Source organism: Thalassophryne amazonica, chromosome 9 (assembly GCF_902500255.1).
Source record: "Thalassophryne amazonica chromosome 9, fThaAma1.1, whole genome shotgun sequence".
In the NCBI taxonomy this organism is placed as follows: Eukaryota; Metazoa; Chordata; class Actinopteri; order Batrachoidiformes; family Batrachoididae; genus Thalassophryne; species Thalassophryne amazonica.
The window spans coordinates 68,969,589-68,986,369 of record NC_047111.1 but is presented as its reverse complement, the minus strand read 5'-3'; the positions used below and the strand labels follow the sequence as shown (position 1 = coordinate 68,986,369).

At 40.7% G+C, this 16,781-nt stretch overlaps 1 protein-coding gene across 2 annotated transcripts in view; it reads right to left on the bottom strand.

The window, feature by feature from the left end:
* Window positions 1-5,241: 5,241 nt before the first annotated feature.
* Window positions 5,242-16,781, bottom strand: part of scaf4a (SR-related CTD-associated factor 4a) — a 73,463-nt gene continuing 61,923 nt past the window's right edge. For both annotated transcript variants that reach the window (XM_034178319.1, XM_034178320.1), the window contains exons 14-19: window positions 15,421-15,534; window positions 15,173-15,329; window positions 14,789-14,910; window positions 12,951-13,104; window positions 12,695-12,850; window positions 5,242-8,760 (exon numbers count right to left, since the gene is read on the bottom strand). In XM_034178319.1, coding sequence (XP_034034210.1) covers window positions 7,610-8,760; window positions 12,695-12,850; window positions 12,951-13,104; window positions 14,789-14,910; window positions 15,173-15,329; window positions 15,421-15,534 — 1,854 coding nt within the window. In that variant the 3' untranslated portion in view covers window positions 5,242-7,609. The remainder of the gene's footprint in view (window positions 8,761-12,694; window positions 12,851-12,950; window positions 13,105-14,788; window positions 14,911-15,172; window positions 15,330-15,420; window positions 15,535-16,781) is intronic.

Sequence of the window (16,781 nt, the reverse complement as noted above, 5' to 3'; positions counted from 1 at the left end):
GTTGGAGCTGCACCTTGCACCAATCTATGAGCTGCAATCACTTATCAGTGAGGTGAAGGCTGCAGTTTCTCTCCACAGCGCCACCTATCGAATATGACAGAGGACAATATTTCATAATTTTCTGAATGATGGTGGAATTTTTTAACGTTGAAAACAATTCTGTAATCCTCAACTAGACAGCAGAGTTAATGGCATCTTACCGAACCGTACAGTATGAGTAACATTACTCAACTAAGACAAGCATGTGATGTTATATCTTGAGTGAAAATGTGAGCCTGTCTGTTCCTGACCAAAAAAAAAAAAAACATAATTACAGGGTAACTCCCAACATTGTTCAACCTGTAGTTTTTGGATGATTTTGTTTTCGTTTCACCCAGAATAAAAAGTATCTTAATGGGTGCGGTATGGATTTAGAAAACACACATCATCATAGGTTAAACAGCTATATAATGAGGCAAGACAAAAATATTCATCCACACAGAACAGATAAAAAGTCATTATTATTCGCAACATACCATGGTGAGGATCCTAGAGATAAACATATATTTTTACTTCACTTAATGTAAAGAAACCTCTTAAAATGACTCATTACACAGTTAGCCACTTACCTCCGGTGGTGCTGCTCTCCACTGAGTCATTTTAAACAGATTGTCGACTTGGGGCTCCAAGTTGGAATCGAGCAACTTGTGTTCTGATTGAAACAGACGAGGACCAGTGAACCTCCTATTTTGGGCAATGTTGGCATCTTCTAACATACACAGTGGTTATGACGTAAAAGAGTCCTATCAAGTTGCTTGTGAAGTCTTGTTGATAATCCTGTGCTTGTTATGCATGGTGTCATGAGTGATTCATTTTGGATTTTTCTGTCCCCATACAATTAGACAATATGGTCCAATTAGTCCACTAATTGAGTTCTGTGAAATGACGGCAAGTCCTGTTTCATTGCCTATTATAGGTTCTTGTATTCTGTGATCCAGAAATTCACTTCTGTAGATTATTCCCTACACTGCTAAGAGCATCAGACTTGTAAAGTAGTGATGAAGAAGAGTGGGTTAAAGTTCAGACAGATTAACCTAAAATATAATGAATGCTATCATTGTGTACATCTCTAACCTACAAAGACATATAACCAGGAGAACCTGATTAAAATCTGGTAAACTTGGATTAATTATTAGATTAATTATACAATTTTATCATATACAACTAGAGTTCTTAGTGAAATTCCGTGGTACCTGCATTAACAGGAAATAACTACCAGATGGAGATATTGCTCCAAGAACCTTGGGACACATATATATATATATATATATATACACACACTCAACAAAAATATAAACGCAACACTTTTGGTTTTGCTCCCATTTTGTATGAGATGAACTCAAAGATCTAAAACTTTTTCCACATACATAATATCACCATTTCCCTCAAATATTGTTCACAAACCAGTCGAAATCTGTGATAGTGAGCACTTCTCCTTTGCTGAGATAATCCATCCCACCTCACAGGTGTGCCATATCAAGATGCTGATTAGACACCATGATTAGTGCACAGGTGTGCCTTAGACTGCCCACAATAAAAGGCCACTCTGAAAGTTGCAGTTTTGTTTTATTGGGGGGGGATACCAGTCAGTATCTGGTGTGACCACCATTTGCCTCATGCAGTGCAACACATCTCCTTCGCATCATCCGTGAAGAGAACACCTCTCCAACGTGCCAAACGCCAGCGAATGTGAGCATTTGCCCACTCAGGTCGGTTACGACGATGAACTGGAGTCAGGTCGAGACCCCGATGAGGACGACGAGCATGCAGATGAGCTTCCCTGAGACGGTTTCTGACAGTGTGTGCAGAAATTCTTTGGTTATGCAAACCGATTGTTTCAGCAGCTGTCCGAGTGGCTGGTCTCAGACGATCTTGGACGTGAACATGCTGGATGTGGAGGTCCTGGGCTGGTGTGGTTACACGTGGTCTGCGGTTGTGAGGCTGGTTGGATGTACCGCCAAATTCTCTGAAACGCCTTTGGAGACGGCTTATGGTAGAGAAATGAACATTCAATACATGAGCAACAGCTCTGGTTGACATTTCTGCTGTCAGCATGCCAATTGCACGCTCCCTCAAATCTTGCGACATCTGTGGCATTGTGCTGTGCGATAAAACTGCACCTTTCAGAGTGGCCTTTTATTGTGGGCAGTCTAAGGCACACCTGTGCACTAATCATGGTGTCTAATCAGCATCTTGATATGGCACACCTGTGAGGTGGGATGGATTATCTCAGCAAAGGAGAAGTGCTCACTATCACAGATTTTGACTGGTTTGTGACCAATATTTGAGGGAAATGGTGATATTGTGTATGTGGAAAAAGTTTTAGAACTTTGAGTTCATCTCATACAAAATGGGAGCAAAACCATAAGTGTTGAATTTATATTTTTGTTGAGTGTGTGTATATATATATATATAAGAAAAAGGTGGATGGCTACTTCCTTTATGAGCTAACAATGTAAGCCAATAACAACTGGGAGAACAATAAGGTCTGTTATGTTATCAAATGCAGGATTAAATATACAAGAGTGAAAAAGCAAACCCTGAATTAAAGGATGGGTAAATTCCCTGAGTGGAGATGACACCAAAACTTTCCATCGGTACTACGAATTATTCACAGCAGGTGTCTGCATGAAAATAAACATGCTGTGGTGCCACCTGCTGGACAGTTCAGAAATGTACACCCATATCAAATTATGAATTTCATATTAAAATCCCAGTCTGTCCAGAGTTGCTCCTGGTGTGTAGTGGGCACGTTCCATGGCAGCAGCCTCACATCGGGGTGAATGTGAGGCACTGATATGTAAAGCGCTTTGAGCATCTGATGCAGATGGAAAAGTGCTATATAAATGCAGTCCATTTACCATTAAAAGGCTGACAGTCATTGCAATGTCTGTATGTGCACCAATACATACATTCCTTGTTGAAAATGTAAATGCAAGCCACATACAAAAATCCATGTGCAAAACTTTACACACTCCGGTGTGGTTGTTGTCCTCATGTAAATTAGCTAGTGCTACATTTTAAGTTGGTTGGGGCTGGAAGGTCCAGCACATCATCTGATTTAGCCTGCTGTGGTCTTGAGAATGAGGAATGGGTTTCTGATGTGCACAACAGGATGACTTTGCTTACGATGCTACAGAATACTGCACTCTAGAGAGATTTCAATGTAATCTGATGTGGCAGTTTGCTGTTTTCGCTCACACCTGTTTGCCAATTAGTTTCAGTTTTACACAGGAATCTAACTTGGCAATTGTCCTGAATTTAAACCATTACATTTACACACATAAACCTACACTCTAAACTGCAAAATATCCAAAGTTCCTACAACTTATTTTAATGGAACTTTCCAAAAAGGTTACCAAGCTTGGAATACACACCATTACATTTTGACCTCTTAGATTAATAATAAAGGGTTGGGAAGCTTTACAAAGTCTTTTGACTTCCAAAACATCTTTGACTTCACAAACTCAAAGATGTTTTGGAGCTTCATGGAAACATGCATGCCAGTGAATGCATCTTTTGCAGCGCATCCAGGAAGTATTCACAGTGCTTCACTTTTTCCACATTTTATGTTACAGCCTCATTCCAAAATGGAGAAAATTAATATTTTCCCTCAAAATTCTACTCACAACACCCCATAATGACAATGTGAAAAAAGTTTTTTTTTTTTGGGGGGGGGTACGTACATACATATTCACAGCCTTTGCTCAATACTTTGTTGACGCAGGTTTGGCAGCATTTACAGCCTCAAGTCCCAAGAATATGATGCCACAAGTTCGTTGCACCCATCTTTGGGCAGTTTTGCCAATTCCATTTTGCAGCACCTCTCAAGCTCCATCAGGTTTGATGGGGAACGTCGGTGCACAGACATTTTCAGATCTCTCCAGAGATGTTCAATCGGATTCAGGTCTGGGCCACTCAAGGACATTCAGAGTTGTCCCGAAGCCACTCCTTTGATATCTTGGCTGTGTGCTGAAAGATGAACCGTCGCCCCAGTCTGAGATCAAGAGCGCTCTGGAGCAGGTTTTCATCCAGGATGTCTCTGTACATTGCTGCATTCATCTTTCCCTCAACACTGCTGCTGAAAAACATCCCCACAGCATGATGCTGCCACCACTATGCTTCACTGTAAGGATGGTGCCTGGTTTCATCCAAACACGACACCTGGCATTCATGCCAGAGTTCAAGCTTTGTCTCATCAAACCAGAGAATTTTGTTTCTCATGGTCTGAGAGTCCTTCAAGTGTCTTTTGGCAAACTCCAGGTGGGCTGCCATGTGCCTTTTACTAAAGAGTGGCTTCTGTCGGTCCACTCTACCATGCAGGACTGATTGGTGGATTGCTGCAGAGATGGTTGTCCTTCTGGAAAGTTCTCCTCTCTCCACAGAGAAATGCTGGAGCTCTGACTGTGACCATCAGGTTCTTGGTCACCTCCCTGACTAAGGCCCTTCTCAGATTAGACAGGCTCTAGAAGAGTCCTGGTAGATCTGAACTTCTTCCATTTATGGATAATGGAGGTCACTGTGCTCACTGGGACCTTCAAAGCATCAGTAATGTTTCTGTACCCTTCCCCAGATTTGTGCCTCGAGACAATCCTGTTTCTGAGGTTTACAGACAATTCCTTTCACTTCATGCTTCATGGTGTGTGCCTTTGCATATCATGTCCAATCAACTGAATTTACCCCAGATGGACTCCACTTAAGCTGCAGAAACATCTCAAGGATGATCAGTGGAAACAGGATGTGCCTGAGCTCAATTCTGATCTTCATGGCAAAGGCTGTAAATACTTATGTACATGTGATTTCTTCTTTTGTTTGCTTTTATAAATCTGCAAAAACCTCATTGTCATTATGGCGTATTGTGAGTAGAATTTTGAATAATAATTAAAAAGAGAAGAATTTCATACATTTTGGGATAAGGCTGTAACATAACAAAATGTGGAAAAAGTGAAACATTGTGAATACTTTCCAGATGCACCGTATAAGGAAGAGAAATTCTTTTTGGCGAGGGAACAGCAAGACCTCCCAGTGGTACCGTGATCAACACTGAAATAAATGAACAATTTGTGATTAGTGACATGCATGATACAAATACAAGGACAACAGAATGTCACAGAAAATGTGCCTAAATTATTTGGAGTAACTTTAAACATCCTTGTGGCTGATAAACAGGATTAAAACGGAACACAATGCCAACGTGGAAAATGATTTGGTAAAAAAATAGTTTATTAGAAACAACATCCTATGACTGAAATATTGAAGATTTTATTTGCCCAGGTCTTTTGCATTTTTAACAAACCATAGAAACATCTGTCAACTTTCAAGCCATTTGGAGTTAAAAATGTTAAGGCAAACAGCCTCTGTTGTTCCTTCCAAGTCAATTTGCTTCTCTGATAAACGAATAATCGGTTATAAACAACAATTATTACACTTTGGAATCTTCAGTGACACAAGCATATTTACAGCAGTGTGTTTCAAGTAACACTTTTCATTTTGTGACTATTTTTGCAATCAGTTACTATGCGGTTAATTATTCAAACACCAGAATGGGGCTTGAACAATCTCAAAATTGATCAGGCAGAAAACAGGATTTCTAGAGTGGAATACAGGATACACTATATTTGCAAGCTGTGTCCATACAGTTTGAGTTCAGTGGCAGGGGTACATTTTCTAATTTAATGTTGCAACAAACTTATTAAAATGTGACAGCAGCTGCTTTATGACATAACTCGATAAAATGGCTTGTTACGACGCAAGTGTGCCTCCTTTCCATTCACACAGACAAAAGATCTCCAGAAACATAAAACGCGTGTCGCATCCCTATAGTCAAGTGACCTGGTGTTTTGCTCAAATTTCTGTTGTGTAAAATAGTTTTCAAATAGAAATCAACAGCTTTCCTCTGTAGGATAGGTACTTCTCTATTAAACCTAAAAGAAAAACACAAACTGTACATTTATTCCAGGGTGTGAACGTCAGACGTTTCTTTACTTTTCAAGTGAATTTTCATATCTCAACATAAGTATTTATCAGATTTTAAAAAATTGCTGCTTAAAATGAAAATTAAAAGTCCAAAGGTAACCCCCTTAACACACAGAAGTGGGGGTTCTGTCACCCATCCCCCACTTTTTTTCTTTTTTTTTTTTTAAGAGGCCTGGTCCAAGCAGTTTTATTGCAAATCTAATTTGTAAATGGCTATGCTGTAAGTTTAATATGTTTGATGGGTTTCCTTTTATTTGGAATACATTTAGATGACCTCAGTTGCTCTTACCTTGAGCAAAACCCACTTTCATAAAATCACATCTTTACTTGCCAAATATACAAAAGAATACGCAATGATGAATAAGGAATAAACATATCTTCACATTCCTAATTTCTGTGCACAAAACACTGAAATGCCATCCCCTAGCAACAATACAATGCGTTAGAATGCAACTAATTATCCAACTATTCTGATTTAAATATTTGAGAAAATTATGTCAGAATTTCTGTAACTAAAGAATTACTTATAAGCAAATTCACCTGATGTAAAACAAAACAAAAATTAACATTTAGCTAAAAAGCCCCTCCAAGAATGTGACTCATTTTTAAATTCCTGACTATCAATTACAGGCATGTTAAGGGGTTTCAATCCCAATTAGATTAAGAGGAGTTGTCAGAATAAAATTTTATTTCTATTAAACATTTTCTCTGCTTATAAGAATTGTAGAGGTTGTGGAATGTTCATATTGTTCACTTACATTAATCTGAAACCTTTTTAAGGATTGTGGGCATTTGTTGTTAATTGTGATACTGCTGTCAAAATTAAGCCAACTGCTTATGTTCATGCTGAGCAATATTGAGCAAATCAATGATTAAACCTTATTCTCAATGTTATGTCCCCTCAATTCCAGAATATATTATTACAAGGTCACACTAAACCTTATGAAGACTTACTGTCCAAGAATGAGCTGATGAAAAACATGAATGTGACAACTTGAAATGAAGCCTCCAATATTTTACCAGGTGGATGTTTGGAAAGATATTCAGTGTTCAACAAAGTATTCTGAAATAAAAAAAAAAAATAAATAAATAAATTGTTTTGAAATGAAAATGTTTACTTGGGATGGGATCTTGGGAGTTGGTTACTGTCCCACATGTCCAAAACCAAAATTCTGCAAACAAATGTGAAAGAAAAAAAGAATCTAAAATTAAAAGCTTCACAGAAAACGGGGGGGGGGGGAGGAGAACAACATTCATTCTTACGATTCACACTAAGGAGAAACACTACTCTAGAACTGACAGTTCAACTACAGCCATTTTCCTCCAATGTTTTTGTATGTGGGTCTGTGCTTCAGGACACAGACGTAATGTCATAAAAGCTGAACTGATTCACTCTATTAGACATTATGCGTGATAAATGTTCATTTTGCAGAAATGTCTTACTGTCCAAAAAACTGAAATACCAACTGACAAACCTGACAGTGCAATTAGTCAGAAGCCGTTGGCCAAGGTGGCGGCCTATCAGTCATGAGTGTCTGTCTTATCTTTCAGCTGTGGGCACATCAGTCTCTGCCCGAAGGAGCAGCGAGTCGGCCTATGACGCTGACTCTGGTTTTGTTTCCGTGGAGTCACTTGGAGCTGGAGGTAAAGGCTTAGAGGGCGATGGCTCTGCTACAGCACTACTTACTTCTTGGGCCGGAGGTGAAGGTTCAGATTCTGCCTTCTTTTGAGGTTCCACACTTGGTTCTTTAGTGGTTTCCAGAGTCACCACAGGAGTCACCTGAGGTTTCTCTGTGCTGTCAGAGGTCCTCAATTTGTCCATCTTTTCCAGTTCAGCCAGTCGATCGTCTTTGTCCCATCGTGAGATTCTCTCTCGCCGTTCTGAGCGCCTTGGCCTGTCGCCTTCTTTTCCCTCAACCCCTCTCCCTCTTTCTCGGTTCCCTCCTTCTCCCCTTCCTCTTTCGCCTCCATTCCCCCTCCCACGATCCCTCTCCCCTTCATCACCCCTCCCCCGATCCCTGTCGCTATCCAGGCTGCTGCGCCTCTCCCTCCAGTCCCGCCTGTCTCTATCTCTATCCCTCTCACGATCCCTGTCTCGGTCTCTCTCCCACCCTCCTCCTCGATGATCTCCACCGTCTTGCTGCCATCCTCCAAGCCTGTCCCTTCCATCCATTCTATCACCACCTACTCCTCTCCCTCCATCACCAAATGGACGTCTCCCTCCTCCAAAGCCTCGGTCCCTCTCTCTATCCCTTTCTCGATCCCAGTCTCTCTCTCTTTCTGGCTCTCTGTCCCTGAATCCAGGCCTGTCTCCCCTGAATGGTCTGCTGTCCATTTCGTCTGGCACTTCTAGGCCCCTTGGACCACCTGGTCTGATGAATGGAGGAGGAGGACCCCGAGGAGGACCTTGAGGAGGACCCTGAGGAGGAGGGCCATGGCCATGTGGAGGAAAAGGACCCCTCACATTGTGAGGAGGTGGCATTCCAAAGCCTCCTTTGGGTTGTGGTGGCTCATGATGAATCATCTGAGAAGGCGGGCCCCTGGGTAAAATCTGCGGGGGCATAGGGGGCATGTTGGGATGAGGTGGACGTGGACCATGAAGTGGAGGAAAACGCTGCATATGTGGTGGTGGTGGCACTGGAGGACGCTGGAGTGGAATTATTCCAGGCCGTGCCCCAAGCAAGCCACCAGAAGGGGGTTGGATATTTGCTGGAGGACCACCTGGAAGCCCAAGTACAGGGTTACCTATTGGGAAAAATACAAACATATCCTTAAATTGACTGACAAGATGTCCATTTATACACGCAAACACTGTAAGTGCAAGTAAACTTCTCTCACTCACACACACACACACACACAAAATCAAAAGGAACAGCCTGGTGAACATGCACAGAATATAGTTAGTATGACTGTTAATGTAAATCCACAAGAAACAATATCACATGTAAACTAAATTCAGGAACTCACAACACCATGACAATGTTACTATTTGAAAATGCAATCTTAAGATGTGACTATACCTTATGTACTAATTAACCTCACAGGGAAAAGGTCGTACTTATCAAGAACACATGTTCTCGCCACAACCTAAAGGACAACGATCCATCCCCACCTCTCAAAAGTAAGGTTGTCGTCTGCATTCTGCAGCTTAGCTCTTGAAAATGTACAGCTCACGCATATTTACGCATCCGCATCACAGCACTGCTTTTAAAGGGTTGTTTTCCACAGAAAAATACCTTTTAAAATCTGCATTCAGGAATTAAAAATGCACCTTTACATTTATCAAATGCCAATACCAATTATATCATGTCATATCACTGTGTGCTTAACAGCACACACACACACTGTTGCATCCTGCTGGGACATCATGCAACAGTGTGTTTGTGTTCAGCTATGAGCTAGCATTTGGGAGGGATACAAAAACCCAGTGTTAAGTGGGACTCAAAGCAAACTTGTTAGACTGGAGTACTGATGAGCTCCACCCCTTAGCGATACTGTTTTCAGTACTGGATAAATTAAAATAAATTTAGAGCCCTCTTTCATTTGGAGATTTTTGTGCAGAGCAGAAGGCAGGTCTTCTGGCCAGATGTCACATCTTGTCTGTCTCTCCCTCCCACTGTTAACTTGCACTTTTCCATCTATTTGCGTGGCTGCCTGAGCAATCCCTCTGAACCAGCTGGCTGAGCAATCTGTCTCTGGCTGGGAGTGTATGTCTTTGTGTCCAGGAAACTACAAGTGCAGCTTATGTGTTTAAATGAGCATCTGTGAGTGAGTGGTAGAGAGAACGGCTTATCATTAACATGAAAAGAAAACAAGCAGCCATTCTCTCTCTCACACGCACACAGAACTGATAATAGCATAGAGAATTCACTACTCAAAAATGAGGTTGCACTTGACTAGTTATGAGATAAAGCATTGTTAATTTAGTTCTTGATTCTTTTTCTACAAAAAGTACTGATAAAGATACTGTTAAAGTATGGGACAAGTAAGCAGTACAGCAAAGAATAGTAGTACTGTTAAATGCTTAATGATACCCATCCCTAGCTAGCATCCTAATAATGTAAAACATGGGGTTTGTCGAACATCAAAAATGTGGTTTGGCTTTGGAAACATGTATGACAATAAGGCCATGAATACATGGGAACTAATTAGATTCAACTCAGATTGCACATCAAATCTGACCAAACACCAAAGGCTGCCCAGCATTGCACACTCAGGCTTGCATTCACGGAGCCCAAGTGTATTATGAACCTCTGCTTATAAACACCTCGCCGGAGCAGGGACGAGCTTTGGCACACCACTCTTGTTGGCAACAAAACCAAAGCTGACCCAAGCAAAAATGGTCAAAGCAGTATATGCTATGGCAAGATGAGGTCTCACTGAAGTGTCAATTCGATGCCTAAACACTTAAATGAGTCTCACAGTGAATTTCTTCCCCAAATGTTTCAACAGTTAAAGTCTGATTTTTCAGCTGATTACAGACTAATATCTACTGGCCATATAATTTATTGCAGCCTGAAGGCCACACAGCAAAATTTCTGTGGACATGAACCACCAAGCAATATTGTTATTATTACTGACAAGAGATAAATTAAAGAACTCCAAAAGAAGTTGCACTTAACTTAAATAACTGCTCTACATTTGTTCATTGTTTCAGATTTTTAATGCACATGCCTGCATATTTTCCAATGTGCATATTTAGTAAATAATAAATACTATTTGTGAATGTTTAGTTGACATCAAACAGTTTTGTTATGTTATTTGGATGATTATTTTTTTAATACCATGAAATGTGGAACTGAAAACAACATTCTGGAATCGATATAAGAATCACTAAAATTCAAAAGATACCTAAAGCCCCAAATATCTTATAAAATATTATAACGGAAGAAAACAGGGGCAGCACATTGAATGAGTGGTTAGCACTGTTGCCTCAGAATGAGAAATCCTGATGTTCACTTCTGACCTGGTCCTTTCTGTGTGGAGTTTGCATGTTCTCCCATTTGCATGGGTTTCCGGCTTCCTCCCATTTCCAAAAGCATGCAGGTTAGGCGAATTATTGACTCTGGACCGTCCATAGGTGTGAGTGGTTGTGTTAATGAGTTTGTCTATATGTGTCAGCCCTGTGATAGACTGGCACCACACAATGACTGCTGGAAAATATTTGACTAATTGCACAATACCAACTGTTCTACTCTGCAAACTTAACACCCCCTGCCCACAAATTATATACATACATTACATACATACACACACAAACTGTACATATGCACAGAACATGCATTTGATTTTTGATTTTTAAAAGGACATGTCGCACCAAAATCATAACAACTTAGATTTAGGCTGTTCGTGACCATCCAATGATCCACTGGGATGATTTTGTGCACTTCCTTGACCAGTGTTAAAGTACACTGCATTCACAAGTTTCTGACACCGTTTACATAGCTTTGAGGAAAAGGTCCCAGCACGTGCTTGAATGGAATGTAGCTGCTAATGTTAAGAACGGAGCCGCACATTAATTGCAAAGTTTACATAAGTGTGATGTCAAGTTATGATGACTCATTTCTAAGCAATAACTGCTAATTTTGATGCAGTCAAGGTAAAAGCAGCAGCCGCTCTCCACTGTGAGAAGATTTAGTGCATATGCACGGCCATGAGTCTATTAAAAACGGGATCTGCTAGAGGCTCATCATTGTGCATGCTTGTAAGTGTTGTCATCAATATAACTGTGAAAGATCTAAGAAGTACATCTATGTGATCAGGCAGCCTGAAAAACAGTGGAGAAGTCTGCATTCACAGATGGAGCTATAATGGGGTTAAAACAGAGTGCTGCTCTGGTACAGAGCAGACTCTGCACATATCAAGATCCAAATCTGACAGACTCTCTCAAAGTAATATAAAAGCCTACCAGCTCTACTGACAAGAACAAAATACAAAAGAAAAAAACTGAACAGGGCACTCACCCACTTGTAGAATGATTTCCAAGATTAAATATGTTAAAGTCCACACCATCAAAGAAGTCATCACACACGAATCGTGCTATTGCCAGCCACAGAATAATATCCAATGGCAGCTCTGTGTCAGCTCCTCACAAAATTTTCTCATGATTCTGGCACGTTAAATACAAAGTCCATTATCTTCTAAAAATAACGTGTTCTGATTTTTTCCAAAATACATCTGCATGTTCAGGCAGCCAGCAAAAACAGCATCGTGAAGATGTTCCTTGTGTGCATTCACGGCCACAGTAAAATAGAAAGTCAGCACATATTAGGATCCAAAATCTAACAGACTCCCAAAAAAATTAAGCGTTTAAGGGTGAAGTGTGTTGCCTCTTCTCTGTTCATGCTATCTAAGTCTGAGCCATCACTTTTGAATGAAAGCTCAGAAGCTTCATTATCGGACATAGTAGTGTTCATTTCACTTTGTCTGTTGGCCAGTGGGATATTTCGGCTTTTCCTAAAATGTACGGCACACACCAAGAAATGGCGAGTAAGATGTTTTCTGGAAATGCACATGCTAACTCGCCAAGCAAGAGGAATAATTATTAATAAAATACATCAGCGACCATTAATCGTTACCGCATGTGCGCGGACAGGCTTACAATCATGTTAAATAACGTGCGACATGTTCTTTACTGACTGATCTGTACTCATTATACCAAAAAAAAAAAAAACCTGACCCATAGGTCCCATCTGGTTGTTGAAGATATTAGGACGCTCAGGACCCTCATCATTGTTTCTGTTACCCAGACTTGCAGGATCCAGAGGCATTTCCTCTACTCCCACTTTTGAAGGTGGCGGGGGGCCAAGTGGCATGGCACCTGGAGGAGGAAAACCTGAGGGAAAGAGAACGAGGAGTTAATGTGTACAATGAGCGTGTATGCGGTATAAGAAATAAGAAATGGTAGACTTAATGGTAGCCATAGGAAGAGTTACCTGGTGGCATCTGCATGGGATTGAAGGCAGGTCTCATGAATGGAGGAGGTGGGACACCAGGAGGGAAGGAAGGTGGCGGCATGCCTATAGGACCGGGAAACACAGGAGGCTGGAGCGGACCGACACCCATCCCCGGCTGCTGCATTGGAGGAATCTGAAAACAGTTACAAAGATTTACATGTTAAATAAAAAGTATTCTTTACATGTTCATGCTTCCTGCATACTTAGTATTTATGACATAATGTTTTTAATGAAAATACCCACTTTATTATTTTATTTTCATGCACAGTGTCTCACTCAAGAGGACAAAAGAGGGAGAAACATCATCAGTCCAGTTCTTGAATATATTCCACCAACTGAATTGCTCTGAGGGTAAAGGTGGAAATGTGAAAAACGAGCAGAGCGTGGGATGAACAAAAATGAGGGAAACTTTTTCAAAGGATATATGAAGCCATCTTGCTTACAAAAGCAAAAAATTCAGACAGTAATGGTTTGCAGTCCCTTGGAGCTTGATGTTTAAGACCTCTCTCTGAAATGAACTGTTTGATTTGTCTTTTAATTAAATAGTTCATGTCGTACTCATCCCACAGTTAGCTTGTCATCTCATACATCAGTTTGTTTTCACCCTGCTTTTTGAAGAGGTGCGATACATGTATGCATGGAACACTGAAAGACAGTGATGGAAGTGGCCCTTCAAAAAAGAGAGAAAAAAAAAAAAAAGACATTTTTTTCCATGACGTTAGGGCTGCCGCAGCTGGTGGGAGGTCTGGGGGATATAGCCATTTTACCAGCTCCGCTAATGTGTCACCAGTAAAACTAATTTGTGACTGTAATCCAGCATTAACGTCCCCAAATCAGATGCAAAGGGGTTATTCCCATTCTAATCCAATTCCATCGTTTGCACGGTTTATTTTTCTGTAAATAATTCGGTCGGCGAAGCTTATCGTATGCATCATCGTTCCAGCACCATTATTGACATCTGCAGAGCAAAGCGGTCAGGGCACAGAGTAATACAACAAATGTTAAACGTTAAATAAAATGTTAAATATTTTGCCACCGCCAAAGTGATATTACATGGTTGGAAATCTCACACAATTCACCAATCAGATTTGCGGAACAAATGTAATTGGATCAGAATACAGATTTAGCAGGCTAGAGTTTGCATGGAGATCTGAATTCAATGCTTCCCAAAGACAGATTTTGAAACATGATCTAAAAATCAAAGACTTACTGGGAGTGTTAGCTTTTCTGTATAAATGATGATTTTAAAAAAATTTGGGTCACCGTTTTTGTCCTTGTTCCTTGTAGTTTCAGCACGATGCAGAGTTCACAGTAAAATCTTTAATGGTGCCTCTCACTTGCTGCTGTGTGGTTGAGTGGCGGCACATAACATTTATCCTTCAGTCTCGGACCAGGACGTGAAAACGTGAGACTTAATATCCACTGTGGCATCTCAGAGACATTTCCAAACAATTTTACAAATATGAGCATCATGAAATCAGACCACGGACTAAATCCGGCTTGTGCCAAGGAAACAAAAATAATCCAAAAACATTTGCCACTAGTCACATGACACAACCAACCAATGGAAGGCCAGCATAGTGCACTGCATTGTCCCAAGCCTTGTGATTGGCTGCCAGATCCAGTAAACATCAAAATGGCCGACAGGAACAACTCTGACAACATTTAGCTTCAATCGATGCTTGATCTGGCCTAAAAAATTCCACATTTTCTCCCAAGAACCGGAATTATGGAAATTTCCAGAAAACTTTCATCACTGGAAAGAACAGGCCAGCACCTCTGTATTCCAAAATTACATCATTTTGTGTATGGTTTACCTGTGCAGGAGGAGGAGCAGACATAGGTAATATTTGTGCCTCTTCAGGCTGCTGCAGTTCTGAACGCCCATTGTGGTTCAGTTCCTGTGGATTTTCAAAACTCTTCTGCACACCACTCCACTCTGACAAAGACACACAAACTCAACCTCAATCACAAGAACTATCAAATGTATACACACCAGTAAACAATAATGCAAACCTTAAGGGGGGGAGGGGGATTTGCTAAATTCAAGCAAAACTGCAAAGTGTCGATTTCAGAGGGTGTCTCTCATACTTGTCACAAAAGGGGAAACCGTTCACAGTGACCTGTGCAACTACCGTGTCTAGTTAACATCTCCTTTTCTGTGATTTTAATCAAACAGATGTGCCTGGTGTTGTCTTTACCTGGAGATAAGGTATCAACATCCAGTATTCCTCCTTCTTTTAGCTCCTCCAGCTGGTCCTCTCTGACTTTAGACCAAGGTATGTAGGAGACGCCCAACTCCACATCCCAGTACTGTTTAAACTCCGCCTTTATGCCTTTGTTCAAAGCCCAAGCAATCTGGTCAAAAAGTTTTTAACTGAAGTAAGATATTTAGTTTTCCCTTTGAAATAACGACAAATGACTGTGGCAAACTGGGTTACTTCCCCACCTTTATGGCTTTCTGGTTAACTTTGAACAACCCCCTGCTGAGTTTCTGCAGCGCTCTGAAGGCATCTTGTCGGTGCACCATGACAATATAGGCACATCCACGTGGAGGAATCATCTTAAGAGGAAAGAGAAAAGGTTGACTGTTGGGCTGCAAGTATTCATTATTTTCAAATCAAGCAGTTCCACAAGTGTTTTTACAAAGAATAAGATCAGGTGTTCTTAAAGCTAAAGTTATTCAAGCTTGTGGTTCTGAAAAGAGAAAGGCTGTGATTATTCTAAAATCAAATCAGTAAACATTTTTTTCCACAATAGGAACAAGTATTAAAATCTAAGACTGCATTTATATAGTGCTTTTCCATTCGAATCAAAAGCTGAAAGTGCTTTACCATGATGCCTTGCATTCACACACAGCGATGTCAGGTTTGTGCGCTTCTTTCAAGAACAGAAGGTTCCTGGTTCAACACCACCCCTGCCTACTCTCCATGTAATGTGGCATTGCATCAGGAGCAACATCCACTGTAAAACCAAATCGACATGCAGAGCCACCCCACAATGTCCGAAATACTTAAAAACACACCAAACAGAGTCCATCTTCTTAAGATTTTAGGAGTGGCGGGCACAGTTACGCTAATCCGCTAACTAGCGAAGCTAACATTTTTGTTAGCAGATTAGCTTTTCAACTAACTTTGAAAACCATCAGCAGAACAACTAGCTTCCACTAAATTTAGTTCTGATGACTTTCAGTCCGCTAACATTTTTTTTTTTTTTTTTTGCTGGCATAGTGATAAAGCTGAACGGTCAGAAACATCTGTAAAACCTAAAATCCTACATGTCAATTCCTGCCGTGTGCTTTGCAATAAACACACCGCTGTGAGAAGCTCAATCCTCCCCCAGTAAAAGTGGGCAGACCAGCTGCCAGCTGCTATTGCAAAGAAGAAGAAAAAATGTTATTTACTTTCAACATGCCGACACTCAGACAATGGGCAGGAGACGTAAAGCGCAAAGCACCTTTCGCTCATGATTTCATTTAAAACCAACTAATTCCGGACAGTTTAGCGAAATTAACGGCATCTCTGTCAGTTTTACAAAGTGAAAATATGATATTGCTCATATTTTTTTAATGCACTAATTCCTAAAGGTTTGAGCATTAAACAGACATGCTGAAAGGCATTACGGGAAAATTCAAATAACCTGTTCTCATCACCACCCGCGGTCAAAATGCAGAGAACACTGCCATCTACTGAATGGGAGTATAAATAGACCAACTGTAATTTGTGTGTGAGGTTTCAAACCCCGGAAAATGTCACAAAATTTCAGAGTTCGCATTGAGACTGTCTGATCAGGCTGCAATTTAACTGCTGC